The following is a 21120-nucleotide window of genomic DNA, read 5'->3' as shown; positions in this document are numbered from 1 at the left end:
TCCTCCGTCCATCTCTCACTTTCCCTTTATTTTTTTCGCTCCTATTCCCCTTCTTGTCCCCAGCCATACGCGAGCAGAAGAGAGCATGTCATCTCCACTACAACAACAAATCAATGTCCATCACGACATGTCTCTTTGATGAGGTTGACACCAAAGTCGGGGTGGGCGATGAAGTGATCACGACCGAGGTCGATGATGAAATTGATCAACGACAATCGAAAACCACCACTTTATTACCTGCTCCTTCACCACCTCCTTCTCTACGACGTCGTCAAACCCTAGAAGATGAACTCGCAGCCGTCAACGACGGTTTCGAACCAGATGGATCCACGATGATCGACGACGACGACCGGATCATTTGGGAATACGACGTGGAAAGGACGGAGGTCGATCTAGACACGAATCTAGATTCGGTCTTGACATTTGCGAGGACCGAGGAAACTGAAGAGGATGCCGAAATTGAAAGGAAGATGGAAAGTGAGGATGAGATTGGAGGGAAGATGGAAAGTGAGAGTGAGGGTGGGATCCATGAAATCAATCATCTTCTCCCTCGTCAGCATCACCACCACTACGACCACGGCGGCGATCACCACCACAACCAAAATGGTAGTGACGAAGACGAAACCACAACAATACCACCGCCAACCTTTCTCTCCCTCAATATTACGGATCTTTCTTCATGGAAAGCCACGCACCGACACCTCACTGGCCTCCCACCTACCCCAGACACCCACACGGCCATCTCACGTCACGCCGAGTTTCTATTCACATGGCTCGACATCTCGGTGCTCCCTTACATTGACGCTCTTGAACGGTACGCGCGTCATGAGATGATACAGACCGACGACGAGTGCTCCTCTGAAGTCTGAACAAGAGCACATGAGTTACTACAACGACCTACCGAGTGAGGTCGGACGGAAAGTCGACTGTAGTCAAGAGAGGGAAAAAGGCAATTGATTGGTGAAACGGTTGTCTCGACAAGTAAAACTTCCCTAGGGGTTGGACCGGACAAGTACGAAACCCACCTAGGTATCAAAAAGAAACAATCTTCTACCTCTCATCATTGCATATTCTGTAACATTCATCATCAATCTGATCTAACCACCTCATCATCATCTTTGGTTGTCTCTTTGCCGGGTAGGTGTATTTCAAGCACCCTTCCCATTTCTCCCATCCCTCCCACTCAACGGCCATAATAATATCCTTGACTCTCACCACCACCACCGTACTCATGTGGTTGTTGATAATTGGTCTGATATTGTTGATAACCTTGCTGCTGCTCTTGACCATAACCAAATCCAGCTCCTTCTCCTTGTCCTTGACCACTGTATTGCTCGTAACCAGCAGGAACTTGAGGCATGGGACTAGGAGTACGCACGTTGCCTCCTCCATAATGTGTGGCGTTGGCAGCTGCTTCGTACAGATCCGAGGCACCGCCGGCCTCGCTCCTAAATGCTCGGTATTGGTCGGCACCGGTGTCATCGTCATCAGCGCCACCACCGTCGGGACCGATCTCTCTCTTACCACCACCTCCGCCAAATGAACCAAAGAGTTTGCCATATTTCTGAACATTGGAAGCTCCAGGGACATTCATCTTGGAAGCCAGAGACAGAACTCCACCTAATCCTCCTCCGCCGGATCCACTGTGACCTCCTTGTTGTTGTTGATGTCCTCCTTGTCCACTGAAACTGCCGAGAACATTTCCCACCATCCCCAGAGGATTGCTGCTACCACCGCCGCCGCCGCCACCACCGTGTTGCTGATTGTGGCCCGGCAAGAAACTACTGGCGAGGCCGCCCAATCCGCCTCCATGACTATGTTGCTGCTGCTGTTGATGTTGGGGTGTGTGGGAACTTTGCAAATGTGGATTCACGCCAGCCTTGTGGTTTTTGCCCGCCCGAACCGCCTCCGAGTTCAAAACACCTTCCAGGCTCCTTCCTCTATCAGGCATTCCATCGACCCAATTTTTGACTGCGGCAAACATGTTCCGGTGGACTTCGTTGCGCTCATTGCGGATTGCTGGATGGTGGAAGACGGTCTCTACGTCCCGCATGACCTGCTCAATAGGAACATTGGGATTTTCCCAGGCATATAAGACTCTGGGGGCGATGAACTTGACAATCTCAGCAGCCACATTGCCGGCAGGCTCGTTGAGGAGGTTACTGAAGTGATCTTTCGACAACATACTGTGGGTCGGATCGGAGGAGTGAGGGTTGGTCCAGACTTCGTATTGGTGTTTGCCAGAAGAATTGATCACTCCTTCACTGCCAGTCTGGAGAGACTTTGAGATGGCGTTAATGACTGGTCGAACAAATGGAGCAAGAAGTGAAAGAATGAAGACGGTTAGAGTTTCGGTGATTCGCTCCACAAGAGCCTCGAGACCAGGAATCTTTTCAATGATGGCACTAATAGCGCGGACGACCTTGTCACGGAATGCCAGGATAGGATAAATCTGAGCAATCGTCTTGGCTGGATCAAAGTTGGGCATTCCGGGAAGACCTCCTTGGGCGGACGGCTGTTGCTGGGAAGCTTGAGCAGGAGTTGCCTGCTGGGTATGCTGTTCTTGTGGTTGATTCCATTGTTGACCTTGTTGACCTTGTTGACCTTGTGCAGGTTGATCCCACTGTTGAGGCTGCTGATGCTGACCCCATGATTGTTGCGGAGCTTGCTGAGGTTGTTGCCAGTTGTGTTGTCCACCTGGGTACTGATCGTGTGCGTTGAAGTTCTGTTGTGATGGATCTGTCCACTGCTGATGCTGACTCTGACCCCAATTCTGCTGAGGCTGCTGATAACCCTGCTGCGATGCATTCCAATTGTTATCATACCCTTGTTGACCAGGGAATCCTGCGTGAGAAGCGCGGCTCGTTCCCCAATCGTCAAGTCCACGAGTTGAATTCCCAAAGTCGTTGACACCTCTGTAGCCAGGCTGTCCTTCACCAAAGGCTTGTTCGTTTGCACGAGCTTGGGCTTGCGAGCTTGCTTGGAGTTGTTCGGCTTCATCACATAGCTCTTTGGTCCCCGGGACCTTTGACAAGAGTTTTACTAGGGTAAAAAGAGGGTTCGATGATTTTGCAGCCTGCTGCGCAGTTCCGAGAGCATTGTCCATCTCATTGACCTCGCTCTGGGTAAAGTGGTCAGTCCTAGATACGGTCAGCAAACTGGAGTCATTCGATTTAACGAGTCCAGTGAGCTCGCTCGGCATCGGAGCGGTCACCATGGACCAGGGAGCACATACGCCTCACCCAGAACAGAATGATAAAAGTCAACCATGCCAAATGTGCCTGTGACAAGAGGGAAGACGTGCTTGCCATGGAGGTTTATTCCAGTGGAGGTACCAACATGAGGGAAGACGTTGTGGAAGCCGAGCTCTCTCAACGCCAGCTCGACATAGTTTGTATGGGCGCCGAAATCCTCCAATGTATGCAGACCTTGTCCAAGACATCTCAATGCTTCGGCAAGCTCTTCGTCCTTGCCTTTGAATATGCCTCGACCATTCGTATAGAGTCGCCCATGGTGAATACTTTGCTCGAAACTGTACTTGACGTATGCCGCGCTGGTTGCCCAGTCTCCTTTGCCATTGGCAATGTAGTTCTTCATCCCAGTCTCCATGTCAATCTGTAGCTCAATATCACGGACGGGACCTCGAAGGCGTTTGTCATATTGGCGAGCATCCTCGTTATCATTGTAGTCCTTGGGATTATCGATATGCTCTTCGGGACGATAAACACCAAGTCTCTCGGAGGTAACCTCGAATTCGGCCGTGGCATAACCGAAACCAAGAAAGGACAATAGCCAAACTAGAATACGAATGGTCTCTGGTTGTGCCTTTTTGAGAGCGCCAGTGTCCATGGCTTGACTATAATCTGCAGAATGTGAGAAGCGCTGCCAGCACGGCACAAGTCAGGGAGGGATGGTTCCCTACCTCTCAGCCAGTTTCCAAAGTATACACCTGCGGGTTTATCAGGACATTTGGACAGCCAGTATCTGTACAAGACTCACGTTTGATCATCATCGAGTTCCACTTGTGATGTTTGATGCATGCCACCGTTTTGAGCACATCTTCAATATCTCCATGACGCCAGTTTTTGCCTTCCACGGCAGAGATTGAAGCAATGTCTGTTTCCGATATCAGCTTTAAACTTCTTCCTTTCTTTGGATATGTTCTGGAAAGCGAGATGTCGTGGCAAAACGTACTTCCAGCACCAAAGGCATGCGCACGACACGTAAAAAGCACAAGGCCGAGGAGAAGAATCAAAAGAAGACTCCTGCTGAACGCCATGGCTAAGTCTTGTTGGTCTCTATTCCGCGTTCGACCTCAATTGTTAACAGCGTGGAAGCAATGGCAGAACGAAAAGGAAGCGAAAGAAATGGTGGACGGCCGAATGTCATCTGCCTGACCGGAGCCAAGAATATAAAGCTGTAGATCGAGTGACCTCAGAGGTTGTGAACTTCGTTTAAATCAGGAATTAACGAATGCACTACACCTGGCCTGATGAAACTGGTCACTGCTCACAATTTAAGAAGTCACTACCCAAGCCATGCTTTATTGCTAAGTCTGCAAAAGGTTTCGATGCCATGAACTTCAACAGACAGCGCGGCTGGAATACGAGACGTTGTTGCGGTTTGTCCCGAACGGGAAACGCCCTTTAACTCAGCCTCCGGAAGGTGAAAGTATTGTTACCAGTACTGGTGGGGTTGAACACTTCAGCACTGCCACGTAGCAGCCTGTTTGCTATGATGATGAGGCTTTGCGGTGTGCAGTACAGGCCCTTGCAGACCTGAAAGCAAAGCTATCGATTGATCTAATTGATCTAACTGTATCAAACGAAAAACGCCGCAACAGCTATTCTGAGAAGGGTAACAAGTGCGAATGGAAAGGGGGTTCTTAAAGAGTACATACATACTGTTCAGTACAGGGCACGAGCACTCCGTACAAATACATGGAACGGCACCTTGTTGAACAGAAAAGAGAAATCATATTTTCAGCATCTATGACTAGAAATACACCTCATGAGCGGTGGCATATATCAACCATCCAATATTTGCTGGATAAGAGAAAGATTTCCCATGAAATCTCGACATCATTTTGAGAACCAACCATTTCAACCCATGAGATGTGCATTTGTTTCATGCTGCAGCGTCACCATAAACCAGCCCAAAGCCCAATCAAAACCGTCTGGTATCTTTGTATTCTCTCTCATCTCCCATAACCAACCGATAAATCAAATGTGCAAGCCAAAAATCAAAACCAAAACCCAAAATCCCCAAAATCCATGTTGTGGGCAAACACCGCCGATAATGCAGATGATAGTCGTCGTCTATCGTGATCTCTTGATCTGACCTGAATATGCTCGATGAACTCCATGCTAAAACACACTTTGTCTTTTGGGATCGCTGTGCCACCATACTCCCCGGGTCCCTATTCCTGTAGCTCGCGACAAAAACTGCTGGTATGATGTCAAACGTCGTCAAAGTCGCCAAACCCTTCTTTCGCTCGATGAAATGATAGATTTTCAGGTCGTCAGATACATATGTACAAAGTAAAGAGGTAAAAACGTGAGTAGGGTTGTCGTTAAACACCGGCGAAGCAAAGGCAGACGACCACATCACAGACCAGCCCAGGAACAATTACAGCGACACCAACGACCAGCACGGAGGAGAGAGCATAACAAGGTCTCTTACCACCGGCGGGCAGCGGTGGTCTGCTGCATCATGCCTGGGGAGATGGATGATGGTGGGCTTGCAATGCGGTTGCCGGTGGAAGGGTTTACAATTGGAATGGCGTTGTTGCGAGAACGGATCGCCGATGGTTGGTGAATCTTGAGGTGATTGTTGTTGTTGGTATATGATGGTGGTGACACATAGGCCGATGTTGCGGCAGAGGAGAGGGAGAGCGAAGGAGTGATTTGTTGGGGTTGAATCTGGGATTGCAGGGGCGAAGAATCCGGTGAACCGCTTGACAATGAAGATCGGTCAGATCCTGAAGTTACCGACTGGCGCTTCTTATAGTCAGTAAAAGATGTCGACAGGAACAGAGGTTCAAGACCAACCTCATCGTAGCTTAGCAGGTTCGGGCAGAATTCCAGGTCGTCATCCAGGTCGAAAGATCGTCCGGCCTCGAATCGTTGTCGGTAGGCCGCCAGGGTAGGAGCCTCGTTGATGACCGCCTCTTTCACCGCCTTGGGGGCTCGATATTGTCTCTGGTTGTTTTGGGCGGAAGAGATGCGAGGTGCCCGGCGAGAGCGGCCATGGTGGTTGTGAGACTGCGGCATCGGGTGAGGATTCTGGGCTTGGTGCTGTTGGTGACCGGCGTAGTAAAATGTCGACATGATTGCAACTCGATCCGATTCGTAGAAGGGTTTCCTGGGTAGAAGATGAGAAGAAAGTAAGGCTGCTTCGTCGAGTGAGTCGAAGGGTGAACAGCTAATCAAATGTGGCAAAACAATGACGGGGCGTCAGCTGATCAGGGTAGTTCGGCCGGAGCTTTGGTCTATGCTGTTGCAGGATTTGAACAATGTCGATAGGAATGTCGAGGTGCAACGGAGAAATACCAGGATAATAAAAGAGTAGGTTGTATGGAGGGTGGCAGGTAGACTAGAGAGAAGTCGAGTTTTAATTGAAGAGGCGGTAATGGGATGGTACGAGTAGCGGAAGAAGCGGTGGGAGGGATGGTGGTTTACAGGTATTCGTAGAGATGCGGGAAGAGAAAGGGCGGGAAAAGAGAGAGAGAAAGCGAGGGACGGGTGAGAAGTAGGAACGGGTACTAGTATCGCCCAGCAGCCCCAGTACAACACTAGCAGGACCAGTAGTACAAAGGCACTAGTAAGTAGCGCAGAAGTCACGAGTAGCGCAGGCAGGTCTGTGGCCCTTCGCGTGCTGCGCTAGTTGCCTGCATCTGGGGCCCAAAGGCGGTCGTCGCCGGGAACAGGGACCAAGGTGCCTGCAAAGTCCCTCGTTGATCGCTCGCCACCGGCCACTGTACTTCTCAGACCGCCTGCAAACCCACTGCGCATTTTTCAGCACGAACTCGGAGACTACGGCAATATTAGCCCAATCCACTAGACCCTCAACTAATCTCCTTCTGGCACTAGTTCGAGCGCTTTGTGATCGAATGGAAGAGACAGGCTCAAACTGCGCCCTCCACCCCGGTTCCATCCCAGTTCTTCGCTCTCCCTCCCAGTCGCCAAACATCTGGCAACATCTCGCACCCTCACTTTGCCCGCACTGTGGCCTTCCCCCCATCCATTTCGCCCATTTGGCGTCAAATCAGCGTGTCCAGATGGCTTGGTTGACGTCGTCCCTGAGGTCCTAATCCTAGAGTCAAATGAACAAACAAAGAGCCGATCCATGATTCTGGCCCTGCAGATCAAACCACGCAACACTCCCATCCCACCTGCTGCGGTTCGCTCACTATCCACGAGTAGACTCTATTCACAGCCTCGATTGTTCGATGCCAACTCGTCCCCCCTGCTGGAGAGCCATTCTTGTCGAAGTGCTCTCCATCTCACCAGTCCAGACCCTTCATGTTGCCGATGGTTACTCCGAACAGAAGACAATAATATCATCATCGTACTCCATAGTATGCCCAATGCTTACCGTCAATCACTGCTATGCATAAAATTGCACAGTAACCGTTCTAGTCGTCCAGTGAGACCAGCATTGTCTCAGCGGCCTGCCACCCCACAATTTGGCGGTGCTCAATGCACGACTCCTGAAAGGCCGTCGTCATATTCATCTCCTGTCTCGAATCATCTCGTGTCTGTCAACAATAGCCGATGCATGTTCTCCTGATGTACGGATAACGGGTCAGATGCACAACGAATTTGGGCAGCAGAAAAGACCGATATTCGTCGTCGCACCACCATGACAAGGCCCACGATATGGAATGCATTCAGCTCGTATTACTGTACATACATTCCGGGAAAGAAACGGAGAAGATCACCAGTCCAGTCGCATCGTGCTTTGCCCACGTTCCACTGCAGCTCGAGCCGAAAAGCATTAGGGACGCTATGACGAACAATCCCTCTTGACATTCCAATTGAACCCCTGGCCTTCCCAAAATATGCATCCAATCTCGTGTCTCTTTTGACGCCATTCGGCCACCATCTTCTCTTGTCGCTTCCATTCTGCAAATAACTCAACCGGATCATTGTTTTCCCTGCCGTGTTCTTCTAGAACACCATCATATTGTGCGCCCTAGGTTGAACTGACCTCAGTGACTAAGCATTCCGTAGTACGAACCCGAGTTGAATTTCAGGCTCGTATCCCGCAAGCCGCCTGGACACACGGCTTGTCCTCAGGTTCTCAGGAAATGACTTCCGACCATGCCCGTGCGATAGTTTATCGAAACTTTTGAGTCTGATACTGTAGAGCTCATTCCCACAGTGCCGACATATCTCCTGACTAGGAGAATAATCAATCCATCACGGTCATGGAATGGGTATTCTCTTCACGAGACTGACGATATTCGGCAGAAGGGGAAGATAGACCCAGAATTGTCTCGTCACCTTGGAGGGCCATATCACTTGTTTCCATTTGCATCTCGTGTTATTGGAACGTTGATGCTGCAATGGACTGGACTACCAATCAATTGCTCGAGGCAACAAATCGCAGGTGACTCGTACAAAGGAAATAGGCTAAACTGGTTAGGACTAGCTAGTAGCATCAGAAGTCTCATCAATGTTACCCGGCGTAGCCTTGTCTAGAGATGGCCGAGAACGGTCTACCTAGGTCGGATCAGGCTGAGAGTTCATGGGCCTCAACATTCATCCGTCATGTGACAAGACCTTGTTCGAGAGCAAAGGCGTTCTGAGTCGTCAGACAATCCACAGGAGATCATGTCTTTGAGTCACTATGTGGCTGGCGGAGCCCTCTGTTCGGCATCGATACGGGAACGCAGATTGGAATGGAGCGACCTGGCGTCACAGTATTCTCAGGCTCGCCATAACCTCCAAGCGTGCCTTGCTTGCAGAGACTTGGAGCCTACAGAGGTCTCAAAAACAGGTCACTACTTGGATCTTGACATAACCCTTGCCGAGTTGCGACACACGGCGGCCCATGGTTGTCGACGGTGTCAAATTCTACTGGAGGGACTGAGTCATTTTGTGTCCTGCTGGGAGGGTCCTGAAGATGAGGATGGCGAAATTCCAGCCGAGGAGGAGATCGAAATTGCTCTCACGCCCTACGTTGATGCGCTGTTGGAGATGAGGATCGCATGGCCTGTCCTCCCACAGCCTCGAGGGCCAGGCAGCAGATACAGTCACATCGATCTCGAGTTTTACTGTCATGCGGGTAAGTTTAGAAGATCCTCACCCCAAAAGGGTCAATAAAACTCGTTTTGTTCTTACTCTTGCCCCGAGGTGAGGATGCACCGTTTCCCGAATTTCGTCAGGCGTCGGAGATCCCGAGGCATTCTAACTGCGATGTCTCTTTTTCCGTCATCCAGAAATGGATCGAGTCTTGCTTGTCGGAGCATGATTTATGTAATGCGGATGATGCATCTGCAAAAATGCCGACCAGGGTGCTCGAGATTGGAAACGCGACAGAATCAAATGTCGTACGATTGACGTCGAAACCTCGACCAGGCGCCAAATACGCAGCTTTGAGCCATTCGTGGGGCGAATCGAAGCGGCGGCTCAAACAAGTCCCAAAGACGAAGAAAGACAACATCAGGTCGCGCGAGCAAGGTATAGCGTGGTCCGAATTGACCAAGACGTTCCAAGATGCTGTCCTGATCGCCCGCAGGCTGGGCCTGGACTATCTCTGGATAGACGCTCTGTGCATCATCCAAGATTTTGATGACGACTGGGCAATGGAAGCTTCACGCATGGCGGCCATATATGGGAATGCCCACGTTGTGATTTCAGCCACCAGGTCCGAGACGGGAGACGGAGGGTGCTTCGCTGACAGGCCTTCTAGTTTCCGGGTGCCGTCCACCACTGACGATACGACGGGGACGACGGGTACGACGACATGTGTCCACGTGAGGGAGAGACCACCTCACAGAGATTTGGACAATGGCAGAGCGTCCATCTTTGCGCGCTCACCGCTCCTAGACCGAGCGTGGATCTATCAAGAACGCCTCCTCGCGAAGAGGGTCGTCCACTACGTGGAACACGAGATCATGTGGGAATGCAGAACGTGCGTCTGGTGTGAGTGCAAGGGCCACAACGACCGCAACTTCAAGTACAACCTCGCCGCCTTGCTGCACGACAAGGACAACGTCCCGCGAAGATACCTGGAGTGGTCGCTGATCGTGAATCGGTACACGGCGCGTTCACTCTTTGCGGACGCCGACCGCCTCCCCGCTTTGTCCGGCATCGCAGGTCGCTTCCACCTCCCCGGGATGGGGAGGTACCTGGCAGGCCTCTGGGAGAATTCCATGCCGGAGTCTCTGGCCTGGGGAGCATCCCGCGGCGGCGTCGGCACACGTAAGATGCGAAGACCCCGCGAGTATCGAGCACCGACCTGGAGTTGGGCGTCCGTCGAGGCCGCATTTGGCATGTACATACCAGACGAGGACGACCCTCCTGGGTACACGTGCAAGGTCATTGCGGCAGAGTGCATACTCAAGAGTCCCGATCCGTACGGTCAAATCGTGGATGGGCATCTCGCGCTGTCGGGACTTTCTTTCAAGACCACTCTGGAGTACCGATATGATGATTTGAGGTTGAACCAGATTCCTCCCAAGTACGTTTTACGTCCGGGAGACGAGCTGTTTTTTGACCTAGATGAGGACGTCCCTTTGGATGATCCACACTCACCAGATCACGTCCCGGAGGGTACACCCTTGCTCGTGCTTATCCTCGTTGGAAACAACGATTTTGTCAGGAGTGCCGGTCGTCAGGACAGTTCAAGGGATGACTATTTTCAGGGCCTCGCGTTGAGACGTTCAGTTCGGTGTGAAGGCGCCTACGAGAGGGTTGGAAGGGTCAATGGACAGATGAATGCTGTTGTGGAGGGCACATTGCGGGAAATCGAGGTCAAAATCGTATGAGGCTTGGATACCACCATGAGCAAGCTTACCTGGCTTGAAGCATCGGGACAATAGGTGTACTTTGAACAGACAATATGTGTATAAATTATAATGACGATGATGATGTCCTGTAACACTGCTGGTGTATGTTTATAATCTACAGAGTTATATCTCTTACTCCGTAGGTACCTAGGTATGTTCATCATCATCATCATCATCATATCGGATCGTCCACCTCTTCCCCCCTCTTGACCCTGTCTCTGTTCTCTTCTTCACTCCTTCTTCTTATTGTTCTTCTCCCACCTTGGTCGTCTTCGTCAAGCTCCAAATCTCTCCCCAACAAACCCTCCTCTTCTTCTTGATCGTGATGTCTGGCTTCATCCCTGCTCTCGTCCAGACCTATACTCCCACCCGGTTTTTTCCCCTCCTCTCTCCTCCCAATCACCACGTTCCCGACCGCCAACAGTCCGGCACCCAGGAACCACAACCCGCTCAATTTCTCCCCAAACACCATCCACCCCAATACGGCCGTGATGACAAAGTTGGCGCTGACGTTGACGATGCTGACTCGCGTCGTGCTGTCGCCTCGGGTCAGGGCGGCCGTGAAGAGAGCCCACATGGCCGCGTTGAATGCTAGATTCAAAAGAAAAAAAGTCCCGCGCACGAGAAACTCGACCACCTTGTTCGAGGCCGACAAGGAAAAAAAGGTCGCAATGTGGGAGGACAGGGTTGAAGTGAGGGCCGTGGTTGTACTAGATACAAAATCCTCAGTGAGTGGTCAGTTTATGTGCCTTTGACCAAAAAGGACGTACAATTCTCGGGGTACGGGATGGACAATCAGAGGGTCGTTCGACCCGCATATACTCACAGTTTTGCAAAAACTCCGTTGATTGCAGCGCAGGCACCCGAAGAAACCGCCAGGACGATCCATACCGGTTGTCGCCTCAGCGCAGACGTAAATCGTGAGGAGTCTGAGTTGGTCATGTCGGGAGCAGAATTGGACCTCTCTGCCGACGACGACGACGACGACAGGGTCGTCTGTGTATAAGGAGACTGCGACTGCGACTGTGGCGAGGTTGGAGGTGGTCGACGTCGTCGTTGGGTCATGGCGTCAGAAAAAGACGAAAAGGGCCGGATAGATAAATATATATATAAACTTGATGCAGCATCTGGATAATGCAGTGAGGAACGGGGGACTCGGGGAAATTATTCCGTGCAGTATCCGTGCTTTAGGGGGTGAAGGTACCTGAAGACTTCAAGCCCACGAGGCTGAAGTGGAACCCCAAACAGCCTAATTTGATAGGCAACTATCACCTAAAGGACCAGCGCTAGGTATTGGACTCGTACTGCTGCTAGGACCCTCGAAAAAGGATATATATATAGGGTACGGAGTATATGTGAACAAATGCATATTCTACGCTTGCAAGTCAGAAAATCTCGTCTCGAATCGTATCAATTTCGTATACGCTGCACGGCCTAGATACATCCCTCGCGCATTAAAATCAGCCCGTATAAACCAGCCTCACCATCACCAAAGTCCCCAGTCCGCTAAAGTAGATGGATATTTATTTCGCTTTGCCATTTGCAACGGTGACGTTCTGCTCCTTGACAGTACTAGTGGTAGTCTGAGGTCCTCTCTCTTCGGCTTTCTCCTTTCCCTTTTCCTGATCTTTCGTCTCATCAGCATCTGAAGACACCTGCTTACCGAGAGACCCTGCCTCATAGCCAAGCGACTTCACGATGCCTAACCCTTTAGTCCTACCTTCTCGGAACAATATTCTTTGACCAACAGTCATAAACTCGGGACGCTGAACAAATCGAAAGGCAACGGTAGCTCGATCGCCAGTCCGGATGTACTCGCGGTCGATGTCGATGATGGCACACGTCTGACTCACAGGGCCGACATGTAGCATGGCCTGGTATTTCGGTCGGATAGTCGTAGCGTGGGACAGAATAAGCACCTCCGCCACGAACTCTCGATACACCTTTGGCGGGGTCTCGGCTTTTGGTAGCACAACCATGCCTTTACGCACGTCTCTCCTCCGGATACGCTTCAGTGCCAACGAAGCCGACTTACCAGCGCCGCAGGCAGGGACCGGGATTCTCTTCCGTTCGATGGACCGTACACCGCTTGTCTCGAATTGCCCTAGTGAATTGGGGCCGACGAGGACCGTGTCCCCGACATGCACCACACCAGACTCGACTACGCCCGACACGACCGTGCCGACAAACGGCACCGAAAAGGTATCATTGATGTGGAATTCCAACGGAGCTTCGTCGTCGTAGTGGCCGTAATGTGGAAGGATGTTCAAGAAGGTCCTTACAAGGTCCAAGGACTCGCCGGTAACGTTGGATACTTGGAATACAGGACATATCCGCTGCGAGACGAACTGCGTGGCCGTCACGACTGTCTCTTCGTGAGTTTTGATGAAGATGGGGATCTTCCGGGCGCCAGGAGACTTGAGGATCTTGGTCAGTTGAGTGATGGTCTGCTCGAGAATCTGGGGTGGACAGATGTCGATTTTGGTGATGACCACCATGACCGGCACGTTCAAAGCGAGAGCAATGCCCAAATGTTCCTTTGACATGCCGATGAGGCCATTGTTCGCCGCAACCATGAGTAGACAATAGTTCGGTGCGGACGACAACAGCCCAAAGACGGTGGTGCGCAGGTACTTCTCGTGGCCCGCAAGGTCGGTGAAAGTTATCACCTTCGCGGAACGTGTCCCGATCTCGCCCCATGTCAGCTTGCGTCCGGGGACATTGGATGAGACGACATCGCCGTGGGTGTCGAAGCCCATAATCTCCATGCCCACAGATGAAGTCCTACCGGATTCGATCTCATGCTTGTGGCGGAACAGATTGACTCGGGCCTTACCACGGCCATCGTCCAGGTTGCCTTTCACCAATACACCCAGCATGGTTGACTTGCCTGCATCGACATTTCCGACAACTGCGATACGAGTCTCAATCACCTCTTCCGCCGTGGACGGGGTTTGTCGGATGAGAAGTTTGCCGTGGCTAGACTTGTCCTTGTCGCCACCATGCTTCGATTGGGCTTCCTCTGGACCACCGACGTTGAACGTCAAGAGCACTTTGACAGCGGCCTTGATGGTGCTTGCTGCCTCAATTATCCTTGCCAGTGCAAGATCCCATTGCTCTTTCGTAAAGCCCATCGACTCGCCACTGTCGAGTAGACCAAGGTCAAATAGAGTCTCGCCATGATCTTCATCAATGCGGGACCGAACCAAGCCAGCTATCTGTTGTAACGTCTCAGGAGCATTCTCAGAGGTATCAAGCAGCCACTCTTTTAGGTTGATCTGGTTCGGCGCATCCGAAAGGCCCAGTTGGTCAAGGATGTCCAACTCTGCATGCTCTTCCGATTCGGCAACAGGAGCGGCGGCGGCGGAGGAAGCGCCGTGATTGCCAGACGTAGATATCGGCTGCTTTGCTCGGGTTTTGGCTTGCTGTCTTTCAACGTAGTCTGCGAAGTCGGAGAGCGCCTGAGACGATCATGTCAGATAGCTGTAGTTGAGTGTACAAGGTCTATTTCTCAGTGCTCACAAGTTCTCCCTTCCGCCGATCCTGCAGCGTCTGTTTGAAACGAGTACCCATTGCGTAAGTATAATCAGAATGTCAACGAGATGATTTCCGGGTTCACTTCAGATGAATAGTCAATGTCGCCCCCGCGCTCTTTAGGGTATTCGGGTTATCATCTTCAACTTGAGGAGAGTAATTGGGACAAGAGTAGTATTGACTATGATGAGACCATATTGAATTGATTTGAAGAGACTCTAGCTAAGAGAACGATCCAGGGCGAGAGTCTTTTTATCTGGAACAAGTCTGAAAACGCCACTCTTTGTAGGTGTTGGAGTCATGACTATTCGGTGTCCAGGCGGGGAACGTGGACAACGCGTCGCTGATCCAGTCATGCCCCTCACTGTATCTTGCGGCCCCCTAAACCGCCTTAACCCCGCCTGAGTTAGATTCAGCCTGGTGAGCCTAGCCTCGATCTTGCGCTACTATCACAAGCCTGTAGCATGCGCTTCATATTGGCACCAATGGGCCTCGAATGATTCATAAATCTGATACTCCATATACGTTGATGGACTGGGAAATCGCTTGAGATGTGGGTTCCTCAAAGGCAGGCTCCTGCTCGGATGACCGACTCATCAGCCGTCAGAACAAGTGGAATCGTTTTATCCAGGTCTCGAGCCTCTTCAAGTAGTTGCCTGTCCAGCCACTCATGGTGACTTGCTTCGACTGACACCACTGCGTCATGAGTCTATAACAGGACGGCGTACCAAGACAAGGACAGGTTTAATCATTCGAAGAAGAGGAGAAGGAGGGTCATGACTCCGGTTGGGGCGAGATGAGAACAACAGAATCCCCTGGTACACGTCAGTGATGAATTTCCAGGGCCAAATTATAAACACATACCTCTTACGAATAGCATGTCTGATTGCTTTTTCGTTGTCTGCCCTTGATAAGCCTTTGTCTGTCGCGCATTTCCAGTGACACCCACCTTTACTGACTCTTCTCCATCCTCGTCTTCGTCAATTGAGAATATTGTTTCCTCGACTTCTCCTAGAACCAGGTTGCAATGACTGTCGTAGGCCTATGAACCTCTTAGTATCGTTAATTTTGTAATTTGTTGCCGGCGCATACATGTAGTCTTCCTTTGAGTTCACGATCTCCTCGTAGTCGAACAAACACGATTTCGTCGAGCGACAATCGGACTAGATCGAGGGGTTCCGACACAGATGTCGCTGCTTCATCTGCCGTGTCTGCCATTTCTCGCTTCGAGAAACGAGTGTTCCAGCAAGTGAGATTGTAGGATCAGAAAGATTAGCTGAACGCAGTTATGTTCAATTTAGTTGCACAAGTACAAGTCTTTGACCGAGCGAGCCTTGCCTGCGCCGAACCAGAGCTTGGCAAGTTTGCGTCTCACGTGACTATAACGAATACGAAAACGATAGGTCTACGGCTTTTTAGGGATTTGCGTCCTAACTACCCGCTCTCACTCCGACAAGAGCTCGGTTTGTTCTAGACGGGGACGATTCTCGTATCTTGAACAGACAAGCTAACATGCGCAACCGGATTTGTTGGTACATTCCCTTCGACTTTGTTTGTCACATTATAAGGGTCGAGTAAACCAATCTAGGTCAGTTTCCAACGTGAACTCGCTGAGATCAATATCCATGGGGACCTCTTTTTGCCCAATCGTCTGATGTGAGGACCGTAACGGGAAAAGGTCTTGGTGATTGTTGGTCGAGGAGAAAAGCTCGTAGCTATTCACGCTTGGAAGGATAGTAGTTGCATCGACATTACCAGATGCTTGACGTGAATGACAGATCAGCAACCTTCTCTCTGTGAGGTGACGAGAGCACATGAGTTGACCCGGAGTAGACCTACACAGACTGAGAACAGCTAAGGCGAGCTGCGATAAATAGTCGACAATGCGCTGCACCACTCGATTCCCTCGGTCAAGGTTCTGCAAAGCCTCGATGGCCATGTTGAGATAGAGAGCAGAACTCTCGAGGAACTTCCACTGTGAAGGTGCGACCTCACCTTCAGCGGCGGTGCCTTTCGGGGAGACAAGTAAGCCTGCAATTATTACCAGACCAGCATTGAATGCTATCAGGTGTGAGTGGGAAACGCTCGAACGCTGCTGCATCGCCAGGTATCCAGAGCCACTTACTATAAAACAAGGAGTAGTTCCAGGCTCCGAGAAGATCACGGCGCCACCCACTGGAAAGAACCACTGTATGGACAATGGAGATGATAATTATGGCAGATTCCACACAATTTTCGATACTGCTGATACAAACCTGGTGCATCATGGTCGTTTCAGTATCATTAGTGGGCCCTCCGTGGGCCTCGAGTAGTTTCTCGAGGATTGGTCGATGAAGTAGAATATGAAGGTTGTGAAACCGAAGAGATAGCACCAAGTTGAATCTTTCCGTGATCTTGTCTTTTGCTTCTAACTTCTCGAGATCTTGAGAGCAAAGTGGAGTGTTACACACTCGTAAATTTAAAGAAGGGAGACTTTGGGTTCTCCACTCGGTAAGTTGTGTTTCTCCTCTGAGTGTCAGAGCAATGATTTCTGCCACAGGAAGAAAGTCTTCAAGGCCAAGGTTTTGTCCATAGCATGTATCAATTATCTGATACATCACACTGTAGAGAGCTCTTTTCGAGTCTTGTCAAACTTCTAACATCGAATGTGAAGTTTCAATACTTACATTGTTGCCCGGAAGTACATTGCATCCATCCGCTGCCTTGTGTCCATCACGGGAGATTGACCCATGACTTGTATGTCCGCGGTTGGGAGTTCAAGCTTAATGTACTTCTCAGGAATCATGCAAGCCCTACCATAAGTCATGCTCAATGTACTTGAACAGGTATTAGGAAAAGTAAAAGCATATTGGGAATGGGTGTATTTACTTACCGATCGAGAAGGATACATCCGAACCAGACACGCTTTCGAATCTCGCTCTCTAATGGGGGAAAGTCTTGATTCGTTCGTGGTGAATGTAGCCCTAATTGAAACGCAGTCGTGATAGCCAGACCGTGAACAGTCCAAGCGCGGACAGACTTCTGTGTACCTTGAAGATACTGGCCCACAATAAGCAGATATTGTACTGAATAGTGTTATCAGTTTCCGATGATCAGATAATCATACCTTCAAATCAAAAATAGGAGTATCCCACCTAGTTCAAGGCTGTTATTCGTCCTTGATTCCCTCTCACATAGACCATTAGCTCTCTGATAATACACATCCGATTCCGCAATTCTCTCTTCTGAGGAAGGATAGCCATCAACAGTCAATGTGGTAGCCATGGCAAGGATCATGTTCAGCAAACCGAGCCATGTTCTCCGAGCCATTGTGAAGTTAGTGCGCTTCAACTGAAAGTAGGTCTCGCAGAACGATTCTTCATGGATGAATGGCAACAGCTGACCAGTCTTTTGGAAGTACTCCTTAATGAGCCTCCAAGTGTAATCCTCGGGTGGTAACGTGTAGATATTGACACTTCGTTGTGAGCGAGGAAAGGTGCCTTCGCTTGTTCCTCCATGCACATAATGTGGCCGAGTGACTCGCGTCCATTCATTGGCAGATGGCAGAGAAGAGTCTGTCCTGGTCTGTATCATTTGACTCTGTCCGCTTGCCTTCGCCAGCGCCAGTGAGATATGGCGTACAAAGGCAACATTGGACGATGGACCTGCATCATATGTGAGCATTCAGGCGGAGAATCGAGAATCACAGTAGCTCTGGACCGAAGAGGAAAGCCATACCGAAATAACCACAATCTTCTTCGTCTGTAAACTTGATCGCCCCCATGCCGTCGATGGCATCTTCACTAGCATCAATTTCACCCATTTCTGCGCTTGCCGGATAGCGGCCTGGTGGTTCCGGAGGAATCGAGGACTCTGGTATTGAGGACTGAGAGCCATTTGCAAGCTGGGGCGCGCCCACCGTACCAGTCTGAATTTTCGACTGACTTTGTTGCAATCCCTTCACGGTACTTTCGATCTCTCCGAGCCTCTGTTCTAGCTGTGACAGGTAACTAGGCACAAGTGGGACAGTTAGCTTTGTTTAGCAGCTGCTGAGGGTATATTAAGCTTACCTCCTTCCCACGGTTAGGCTTGTTGTTGTACCAGCTTGTTCGTACGAGCACTCACACCCCATCTCGGTTCAGAGGGAACATTTCGGTCGACCTCCATCACACTACACGACGTCAACCTGGCAGGAAGCCCCTCCCTTGCGATGACTTACGCGCGACTTCCTGTGCCTACAGTTTCCACATGCCAATGCAATCCTGCGCCGTTTGCTCGGACGACCTGAGGAACCACGCAGGTCTTGCTGAGCAGTTGTTGACCTCGCCACGGATGGACTGCTCCACTCTTGTTCATCATCATTTGTTTGAGATGGCATATTCGACATCCATTGATCGGGCTTTTCGGATGGGTTGCACAGTCAGTCGAAATCGGCAAGATACAAGGCAAAATGGAAAGTCGACGGAAGTTCGCTCCACGGGAACGTCGGGGAGGAAGCGGGTATTGATATGCAGATCCCATGTCAGACCATGCGGAGAAAGGCCGGCGCTGACTCTGGGGATTGCCCCCCTGTGTCCAGCCTTTAACCCCAATTGCCTGTGGACGTGTCTGACATCATGTCTGTTGGCAGTCTGTGGCCTCTTACACCTTACTGAGAATCGGGGAGCTTTTGGTTCTGGACTGCAAGATTGCACCAAGTATGTTCGTTATCCAGGAGGCTGTTGAACAGAAAAGATCATGGTGAGCCCGTCAGGTTGTGATCCGAGAATCTTCTAAAATAGGACTAGCGGTAAGGCTTCACTAGAAAGGGGCATTTATTATTCCACATCCTGATAGTCCCGAAATCATTCAAACTTGCAATAGTCTCGTCCTGGAATGATAACAATTCACAGCAAAGCCTTCGAAGTTCTTCCCCATTTGTTTATGAAAGTCAGCAGCTCCTGAGCAACCTCTTCCTTGTGGGTCCAGCTCAAGAAATGAACGCCACCTGGGAACTTGATCAATCTGGCCTCGGCCGCGTTAACGAACAGTCTGATGCCTTCCTCGGCGTTCCTTGTACTGAAAACAACATCGTCCGTACCCTGAATATAATCAGCACATTCCACAGATCAGGTCAGGAAGTTCGATCACTTACATGCAACCACAGAACAGGGCAGCGAATGTAGGGAAGTCGCTCATGCAGTCCGTCTCGAGTGGCAAGATTGACCGCTGCTTGACAGATTCTTCGTCTTCCTGAGCTTCCACTGTAATTATATCTGATGGATTCAGACCAAAAGTTCCTGGTCTTTTGGTCAACGGACTTTCCAAAACCAATGTCCATCAAGAAGTCGCAGTATTCGCTCCCCGGCTCGAAGTCATCAGCGGGAGCAAGATTGCCAGCCAACGTTACAAGACCTGAAGTCGCTCCTGGACCATCCCAGCAACCAAGTTCGCGGCTTCGCGGGGACTCGGAGTCCATCGATGATCCGATCGCTATGATTCCTCCGACCTGTGCATGGCCGTCAGTAACTATCGCCCCTGGGCCAGTAAGATGGCCGCATACTCTCGTGGGCGCAAGAAGAGCCATTCGCGTAGCGATCCACCCACCCTGCGACGTTCCCGCAGCAAACACTCGCTCAACCCCGAGCTTATCCAAGGCCTGGAGTGCCATAATAGCAGAATCCCAGTAGGTGAAGTTTTCTGCCTTTTGCGGAAACGTGTGGCCGTGGCCCAAAGGCTCCAATGCAATTAGATTAGCTGCGTGGAGGAGAGCTTCATTTTCAAACTCGGGTAGGTAGTAGTCGGCAGTAACGGTGAATGGATTGAACAGCACAAGAGTCGGCTTCGAATGGTCCAAGATCTCCCTTGATGGACGATAGCCCACTTGTATCCCGCCTAGGTGGGACACTTGCAGGGTCTTTCTGTCCAGAATCATGGTGAGGTCGTAGTCCCTCTGATTGTAGTAGGTCTCAAGGCTTCACAAATGATGCCGCGAGTTGTGGCCTATGGAGTATATTGCACAGAGGATTCTTGCCACCAACTCTATGTGAAGTAAAGGCTCGTAATAAGTACGTAGCCTCAACCCGAAAAATGAGGATCCCGGACACTTGCCGTAGTCAGATGGAGAGTGCTGTGGAGGCAAAGGCGCATATCTTTTTCCTATCTCCCCGATAACCGACCGTGGACCGAAGTACCTACTTATGCTGGTTATATGCTTAGAAGATGGTATATTAAGCCATAGACAAGGCTGCTTGCCAGAGAGCAGAATGAGAAAATTGAAATTGGCCACCAGAGTAGATCAGAATACTTCATTGCAAACACGTCAAGTTTGTAGGCGAGTCCTCAATTTTGCAATCCTCCCCTTTTTCTGACCGCAAGCGCTCTACAATGGTAAGTCGCCACTGCATTTGAGCTCGAGGACAAGTTCTAATGGGAGCAGGCTCAGCACCGAGATATTCATGTTGGTATCGTAGGGGCAGGAATTGGTGGCCTTGCGGCAGCCATTGCGTTGCGACGGGCTGGAGCCAAGGTTACTGTTCTGGAAGCGGCAAAGGAATTGGGCGAGGTATATCTCCTTCCATGTATCACTCAACTCAGAACTCCGACTAAGC

At 50.6% G+C, this 21120-nt stretch overlaps 9 protein-coding genes across 15 annotated transcripts; 1 reads left to right on the top strand and 8 right to left on the bottom strand.

Annotated features, from left to right (window-relative positions):
* Positions 1-963: 963 nt before the first annotated feature.
* PV06_09105 lies at positions 964-4675 on the bottom strand. Of its 5 annotated transcripts, XM_016410518.1 has the most exons (5): positions 4195-4675; positions 4000-4116; positions 3923-3949; positions 3236-3863; positions 964-3140 (listed from the first exon to the last, which is right to left on the bottom strand). In XM_016410518.1, exons 1-5 carry the CDS (start codon positions 4277-4279, stop codon positions 1184-1186), a joined length of 2814 nt encoding a protein of 937 aa, XP_016259540.1. In that variant the 5' UTR covers positions 4280-4675; the 3' UTR covers positions 964-1183. The 5 variants fall into 5 exon arrangements, with proteins under 5 accessions (XP_016259540.1, XP_016259539.1, XP_016259543.1 ...); XM_016410517.1 differs by having other exon boundaries at positions 4000-4675; XM_016410521.1 differs by having other exon boundaries at positions 3236-3949.
* Positions 4676-4953: 278 nt separating this feature from the next.
* On the bottom strand, positions 4954-6765 carry PV06_09104. Of its 2 annotated transcripts, XM_016410516.1 has the most exons (2): positions 6051-6765; positions 4954-5999 (listed from the first exon to the last, which is right to left on the bottom strand). In XM_016410516.1, the coding sequence occupies exons 1-2, from the start codon at positions 6327-6329 to the stop codon at positions 5679-5681; spliced, it is 600 nt and encodes a 199-aa protein (XP_016259538.1). In that variant the 5' UTR covers positions 6330-6765; the 3' UTR covers positions 4954-5678. The 2 variants fall into 2 exon arrangements, with proteins under 2 accessions (XP_016259538.1, XP_016259537.1); XM_016410515.1 differs by having other exon boundaries at positions 4954-6765.
* A 161-nt stretch (positions 6766-6926) lies between these two features.
* Positions 6927-7848, bottom strand: PV06_09103 (uncharacterized protein). Its single transcript, XM_016410514.1, has one exon. The coding sequence runs from the start codon at positions 7386-7388 to the stop codon at positions 7071-7073; it is 318 nt and encodes a 105-aa protein (XP_016259536.1). The 5' UTR covers positions 7389-7848; the 3' UTR covers positions 6927-7070.
* Positions 7849-8473: 625 nt separating this feature from the next.
* Positions 8474-11176, top strand: PV06_09102 (uncharacterized protein). Its single transcript, XM_016410513.1, has 2 exons — positions 8474-9291; positions 9360-11176. Exons 1-2 carry the CDS (start codon positions 8838-8840, stop codon positions 10994-10996), a joined length of 2091 nt encoding a protein of 696 aa, XP_016259535.1. The 5' UTR covers positions 8474-8837; the 3' UTR covers positions 10997-11176.
* PV06_09101 (uncharacterized protein) lies at positions 10975-12104 on the bottom strand. The gene is made up of 2 exons (XM_016410512.1): positions 11844-12104; positions 10975-11741 (listed from the first exon to the last, which is right to left on the bottom strand). The coding sequence occupies exons 1-2, from the start codon at positions 11904-11906 to the stop codon at positions 11193-11195; spliced, it is 612 nt and encodes a 203-aa protein (XP_016259534.1). The 5' UTR covers positions 11907-12104; the 3' UTR covers positions 10975-11192.
* A 436-nt stretch (positions 12105-12540) lies between these two features.
* Positions 12541-14590, bottom strand: PV06_09100 (uncharacterized protein; the record flags this gene model as incomplete). Its single annotated transcript, XM_016410511.1, has 2 exons — positions 12541-14478; positions 14540-14590. The coding sequence occupies 2 exons, from the start codon at positions 14588-14590 to the stop codon at positions 12541-12543; spliced, it is 1989 nt and encodes a 662-aa protein (XP_016259533.1).
* Positions 14591-15325: 735 nt separating this feature from the next.
* PV06_09099 (uncharacterized protein) lies at positions 15326-15769 on the bottom strand (the record flags this gene model as incomplete). Its single annotated transcript, XM_016410510.1, has 4 exons — positions 15326-15366; positions 15416-15452; positions 15501-15593; positions 15644-15769. 4 exons carry the CDS (start codon positions 15767-15769, stop codon positions 15326-15328), a joined length of 297 nt encoding a protein of 98 aa, XP_016259532.1.
* A 190-nt stretch (positions 15770-15959) lies between these two features.
* PV06_09098 lies at positions 15960-18886 on the bottom strand (the record flags this gene model as incomplete). Of its 2 annotated transcripts, XM_016410509.1 has the most annotated exons (9): positions 15960-16312; positions 16391-16612; positions 16677-17164; positions 17218-17367; positions 17424-17616; positions 17686-18195; positions 18269-18527; positions 18656-18701; positions 18750-18886. In XM_016410509.1, 9 exons carry the CDS (start codon positions 18884-18886, stop codon positions 16113-16115), a joined length of 2205 nt encoding a protein of 734 aa, XP_016259531.1. In that variant the 3' UTR covers positions 15960-16112. The 2 variants fall into 2 exon arrangements, with proteins under 2 accessions (XP_016259531.1, XP_016259530.1); XM_016410508.1 differs by having other exon boundaries at positions 15960-16612.
* Positions 18887-19416: 530 nt separating this feature from the next.
* Positions 19417-20444, bottom strand: PV06_09097 (uncharacterized protein; the record flags this gene model as incomplete). Its single annotated transcript, XM_016410507.1, has 2 exons — positions 19417-19611; positions 19665-20444. 2 exons carry the CDS (start codon positions 20442-20444, stop codon positions 19417-19419), a joined length of 975 nt encoding a protein of 324 aa, XP_016259529.1.
* Positions 20445-21120: the final 676 nt, after the last annotated feature.

This window comes from Exophiala oligosperma, assembly GCF_000835515.1.
Source record: "Exophiala oligosperma strain CBS 72588 unplaced genomic scaffold supercont1.9, whole genome shotgun sequence".
NCBI lineage: Eukaryota > Fungi > Ascomycota > Eurotiomycetes > Chaetothyriales > Herpotrichiellaceae > Exophiala > Exophiala oligosperma.
The sequence above is the reverse complement of the archived record's forward strand: the minus strand, read 5'-3'. Positions and strand labels throughout refer to the sequence as shown.